Here is a 6,214-nt window from a genome sequence, read left to right on the forward strand (position 1 = left end):
TACAAATGAAATAGCGTTCTCAAGTTTTTCAGGAAGATCTAGTAATGAAATGTAAACTAACACTCCATAGTCTTCACTATATAAATTAAATATAGATACATCCTTATCTAAGTTACTACATTTATTCAGTCAAGAGCAGCGAGTCATTTGTTGTTTGATTAACATTAAGAAACAGCAGCAAATATATTAGGCTGTTTTCACTTTAAGACAATGCACAGATCCAGAATCACTGATACTGTTACACATGCACTGTTTCTAGACCGTTAACGTTCACTTAACACATAACGGACTACGTTTACTCGCCAAGACAGGCATTTTGACAAATTTTAGTCACCTAATGTGAAATTTGGTCACATATGCAAGTGATTTACTTGCATTGTAGAGGGTTGAATCTTGATATATAAAATGAACACTCGCCAAGCGCCAAATGCAAGTAAAAATCGGCGTTGGAGTATATAAAAAAGTGTCACTCACCAGTTGGTCGGTTGCATTTTTATAAATCCTAACAATGCCTGAAAACTGAAAAGAACTGTTTATTTAATTTGTATCTTTGTTACATTGTATTCATTTGTGCATTTGCTTGCCATTTTATTATTTGTTCTTATTTTATTACTGACTGTTTAGTGTTTACTTGTCTTTAATAATCTTTTAGATTAGACTAGTAACTGTGGTTTTGAAATTGTAATAGAGTGTACCTTTTTTTTTTGGCTTCAAATCAAAGTTTGTAGTGTTGTGATTCACCTCGTAGCTGGTTGAATAGGTTCATAGCTTATAATGGTTTAATGGAGACTTTTTAAAAGCCCTCTGGTAAAAGTGAATGGAAAAAGTTGGCGGCTGAAAAAAAGTGGGATGGGGGAGTCGGGCTAATGGCCAATTCACGTTGCACCGACAGACGCAAAACAACGGCGACAATCACCAGATTACAGCATGTCACTTCTCAGACATTCTAATTCAGATTCAGCATGTTCAATCTGTGAAAACAAGCACAGATAGACGCCAACTGGGGTAACGCACTGATCCGACAAAACTCGACGAATTGTCTGTTGACGCCTGTCGGTTCTGTGTGAATTGGCCTCATTTAAAGAAACAACTAGGCCTAGTTTTACATAAACAAGAAACATACCTGTAACTCGCACCATGCTACCTCCACTGTGGTTTCAGTATCCAGACCCTTGTAGACTGTCTTGAAAGAGCCACGTCCTATTTCAATGTCAAACTTTAAGAAACGGCCATCCGGCGACGTTCCAACTGCATTTGTCTCAACTTCCTCAATTTCGTCCTGTTCCTTCTTAGCATCCCGTAACTCTGCCTCTACTCGTGCCTTCTCTTTACTTTCTTCATCGTCCTCTTTCTCATCCTCTTGTTTCACATCAACACAATCTCCAGACTTCAGCTCTGCAGCCAAACTTGGTAATTCTGCAGAAAGAAGCTGTCCGGCATTCGCAATCGACACTGGCTTTGACTCTACGGCTGTCTCTACACAGTCAGCTGCCTTCCTTTCAGGTGCAACCAACACTTTAGCTTGTGAGGCCTGTGGGGCCACAGAAGCAGCTTTGGTTTCCAAGGCAGGAGGTTCACAAACAAGAGCATGGGAGTCCGTAGAGATGGGTAGGATTGCGTTCTTGCTGGGCAGTTCCAGCGCTGTAGCATTGGAGTCATTAATGACGCTGCGACGGAAAAAACGATGCTCTCCTCTCAGCAATTCCCGCTCCATTGTGTGGTGGCGACGGCGGACATCGACACCTAGACGCTCACCCACCAGCGTGTCTGAGCTGGAGCCGTTGACATTCTTCGAATGGGGGGAAAGGAACTTAACCATCTTGTTGCTGAGATTTTCTGACATTTCTCCACCCAGTGGAGTGAAAAGTCAGGTTAAACTTTACATGCTACCCATGCATGGGAAAAAGGCAGTAAAAATATATGATAATGAAGTGGAAACTCAACAAACCTCCCTCCTCTCAAAACAGCAGTTCAGATAAAGTCAATGCTCTTGCAAACTAAAGCGTTGGAGAGGAGCACAGAAAGTCCTTGGGGATAAAAGTAACGCAGGATCCATGCACAGATCAAAACACGTTGATGATAAAAAGGAGACCTCACATCCAGCTCATCCATCCTGTGAAAAACTGCGAGGTGTATTCAATCCACATAGGGGGTCTCCTGAGGGGGCAAGGCAATAGCCCACTGATAAATGTGATGATCACTTTCGACTCGTAGGTCGTGCCAGGGCACAAAGTTTAACCCTTGCACCCGATTCACTGAAAGAGACAAAATATACTTTAACCAAGGTGGTTAGCCAGAGTTAACAAATTTACACTCAACTTAAAAGTCTGCATGTACAGATTGCAATGGCTTTTCCACAACCAAGCAAATATTAGGCTAACCAATTAAAATGAGGTTACGGGTTTACTCTCACTCACTAAAAAGCAAGGATGTAACGCTTATTAACATAAAAATAGATAGTCATACTGAAACTATGAGATAAAGACACAGTAGGAGGATGTAACTCTTTGATTTTTTTTAAATGTAACCCTTAAAAATTATTTTTGTTGATGGATCTCCGTACTAGCTAATCTATCAAATATATATTCTATTTAAATACAAACAATTAAGGTAACTTAGATCTCTGCTTTGTATATTTAACAAATCGTTTGCAGTAAATCCTTCAAGACAGTGAACACGCAGTAGCGCATCTATATTCAGTACTGCTACAGTGAACATATGTTGAGGGATTAGTAAATTAGATTCACCCACACCATGTGTGAACACCATACAGTCCACAGTTTCAAATAAAATAAAATAAATATAGCGATTTTTTTTTAACTTCAGTATTTATTTTCCTTAACACAAAGTAAAATAAGCTAACTTAATTACTGACGAATGTACTGGCCACTTTTTCCTCACGCAATGACTGGAAATGAGTGGCGAATCAAGATGTCAAGCCTCAAAATCAGCTTCATTAAACAAACGTCATTATGTCAGTTTCTCAGAATTATCATATGACTACCGGTAGTTTAATGATACTTTTATAATAGAACCAGTCTCCATTCACAATCATGAAAAAAGAAAAAAAACTAACAGCAACTTTTCGTAATGTCTCTTTTTTAGTATTAACGTTACACAGAAGAAATAAAGTCATAAGGGGTTGAACCGACATAATGACGAGTGAATTAATTAATTTTTTAGATGAACTATCCCTTTAAGTGAGTCTATTTCCACTTATTATATCTGGTGTTGACCAAAAAGCAGCTAAAACCAAGGTTAACTACTAGTAAATAAATAAATATTAGTCACGAGCATCGTTTAGTTTTACAAACGGCCGTTTGTCAGCACATTTAAGACAAAAAACTTACCATAATGTTAAGCGTCGTCATCTTCAGTTATCGGTGAATAACCAACGGCCAACTCCAGGTTTAACCGGTAATTCCCTAAACGCGCGTGCTCAGTATTTGAAATAACGTTTAACCGGCGGAAATCAAGTGAGAAACTAAATGCCTCTCGCTTAACGGATTTTTAGCCGGTAAAAATAAGCCAAAATGGCTGAACGTCGGTTACTGTGCCTCGGCTCAAAACCGTCTCGAGCGACACTGCGAAGTTCGAATGTCAAACACTACAACAACGTGCCGCTTCCGCTAATGGTTGCTCGCGAGACTGCAGAGCAGGTTCTCTTTGTTATTCCCTTTCATCTGACCTCGATTCATCTTCCTTGTACACTCATCCACTGCATGACGTCGCGCGTGCAAACGACGCAGTTCTAGTTGACGCTAAAATATTTACATCTACAGGATGCAAAACAACAATTGAAGACCCATGAGACTATATCCATTTATGCCGCCACGAAACTTGCTTTGGGTGCAGCACGCTCGCAAGCGCTTTGTGGCTCTATTGTTTACAGTTCAAGATCCCACCCAGATGTAGACGATTTGCACGCGCTGGGTTTAAGGCTGCGCAATCTGCTCATCCCATCGATTCTCTACATTTTCGCCATCGCACAAATTCATGTTACATGAATAAACCGGTTCGTGATCAACAATAAACCGGACTCTGTCCACTCCCCCTGGTTGTCTAATGTCTATCTGGAATAATCTCTTGCAGTTAGAAAATAGCGCCGCCTGCTGAGGCATCACGCGCATGTATGTTTTAAAGTAACAGTTCACTCAAAATTGCGATCCTGTTAACATTTACTAAACATGCATGACTTTATTTCTTCAGTGGCACACAAAATGAAATGTTTGGTTTAATGTAAGCCTCAGTCACCATTCATTTTTTTGCATCCTTTTTCATAGTAAATAGCGTCTGAGACTGTTCTCATTCTCAGTGTAAAATGTACATGCCTTGATAAATTCTTAATCTTAAAGGAATAGTTCGTCCAAAAATTTACTTTTTTCATCATTTACTCACTCTCGAGTTGATTCAAACTTATATGAATTTCTTTCTTCTACTGAACACAAAAGAAAATGTTTTGATGAATGTCTATAACCAAACAGTTGATGGACCCCATTGACTTCCATTGTATTTCCCCCCCCCCCCCCCATAGGAAAGTCAATGGGGTCCATCAACTGTTTGATTACCTATATTCTTCAAAATATATTCTTTCGTGTTCAGTAGGAGAAAGAAATTCATTCAGGGTTGAGGGTGAGCAATTTGAGGTAAATCGGTCAATTCTGTAAATGATGACCGAATTTTAATTTTTGGGATAATATCCCTTTAAGGGGTCGTCTGAAATTTCAAAACGGCCAAACATTTGTCACTTTAACTTAACTAATGTAATTGCTGGAAAAAAAGTTATTTCTTTGCATCTAAAGGACAAAGCGATTCACTTGGACACATGCGCCTAAAAACATACCAAACCAAACCTTTAAAGATATCAAAGGTACCAGATAAAAAATCATATTCATATACATTGCTATAGAAAATAGAATAAAATAAAAAACACACCAATATTACAATAAACAAACAAAATTACAGAAAATAAATAATGCATTTTATTATTAAACTGGAAACAAAAGATTAGCATCCGCAATATGTTGTCAATAAAAGTCTCAAGAATAAAAAAAAACATTTAAAAACTTTTTTAACCCTATGAAGCCTATATCATATTTAAACCATTACATTCCTAAAGCTTCTAAATGATCAATTTTTATCAAAAATCTACTGAAATACCTTTTGTGCACAATCTTCTTCATGCCTTGCCGTCTCAATGATACTTGATTATCCATATTATTTTATTTTTTAGAATTAAAAAAAAGTATCAAATATGAAACAACAGGCTTTTGATAAGTTTGTTTAATCTCTCAATCATGATTGTATTGCATTTAAATAACACCTTAAGACATTATTGGTGTACAGTGATAATTTATATTTTCATGCATTGATTTTAAGTCAAGTAGCTCGTCATTGATTTACATGTCATCTTACATTTTGGAAATAACAACATTTGCACCGAATTGCATATTTTTGGCCTCTGAATAAAACTGATGTTTTTCACTTCCACAGACTAAGCGCCATATTCTCACTATATCACATATGAGCCTTAAAAGCCTGATGCATTAAATATGATAGGCTACAAAACATCAAATACATATGCAAAGTTTTCTTTTATATTTACTTTTAATATTTTGTCTACAGGTTCAAAAAACGTTTCCAAAAAATTAAATGTACAATATTACACTTAGCACCATATTTCACGGAAGAAAGAAAATCAGGTTTAGTACAATCTGAGTGTGAGTATAAGGATGAAAGATTTGTCCATTTTGTAGGAACTGTCCCTTTAAGAGGGATCAAACCCCACCAACTGGTGATTATCTCTGTTCTCTCTATCTATAAACTGACTGGGAGGTGATAAAGTGTAGCTTAGAAATTTACCTGGTTTGAGGCAGGATGACTATTCAGAGATACAAACAAAGATAATATTATACATGTAAAGGCCACATCATGCCATATACAAGAACCAGATTTTTTTTAAATGAACAGTAGGCCTACATATTTTGTCCAAATTACAAAATAAAGAAATCAAAAATATTTGTTAAAAAATATAAGTATTTAAAATATTTCCAAATAGACCTATAAATACATATATTAAATATTTGATGATTCTGAAAATGTACACTACAGTAAGTATTGACAAATGAATGTCATATTTTGTTTTATATATATATATTTTTTTTATATATATAAAATGACCTTCGTAGCATGGCGTTGGCATTTCAGAGGCGAG

The 6,214-nt window shown here is 36.9% G+C and overlaps 1 protein-coding gene across 2 annotated transcripts in view; it reads right to left on the bottom strand.

Moving 5' to 3' along the window:
- The window catches only part of wnk1a (WNK lysine deficient protein kinase 1a), a 44,093-nt gene extending 39,996 nt beyond the window's left edge, over positions 1–4,097 (bottom strand). For both annotated transcript variants that reach the window (XM_077210876.1, XM_077210875.1), the window contains exons 1-2: positions 3,351–4,097; positions 1,124–2,255 (exon numbers count right to left, since the gene is read on the bottom strand). In XM_077210876.1, the coding sequence (XP_077066991.1) occupies positions 1,124–1,843 (720 nt within the window). In that variant the 5' untranslated portion in view covers positions 1,844–2,255; positions 3,351–4,097. The remainder of the gene's footprint in view (positions 1–1,123; positions 2,256–3,350) is intronic.
- Positions 4,098–6,214: the final 2,117 nt, after the last annotated feature.

The sequence above is a fragment of the Siphateles boraxobius genome, unplaced genomic scaffold, assembly GCF_051911475.1.
Source record: "Siphateles boraxobius isolate OS27281-9 unplaced genomic scaffold, OSU_SipBor_1 65, whole genome shotgun sequence".
NCBI lineage: Eukaryota > Metazoa > Chordata > Actinopteri > Cypriniformes > Leuciscidae > Siphateles > Siphateles boraxobius.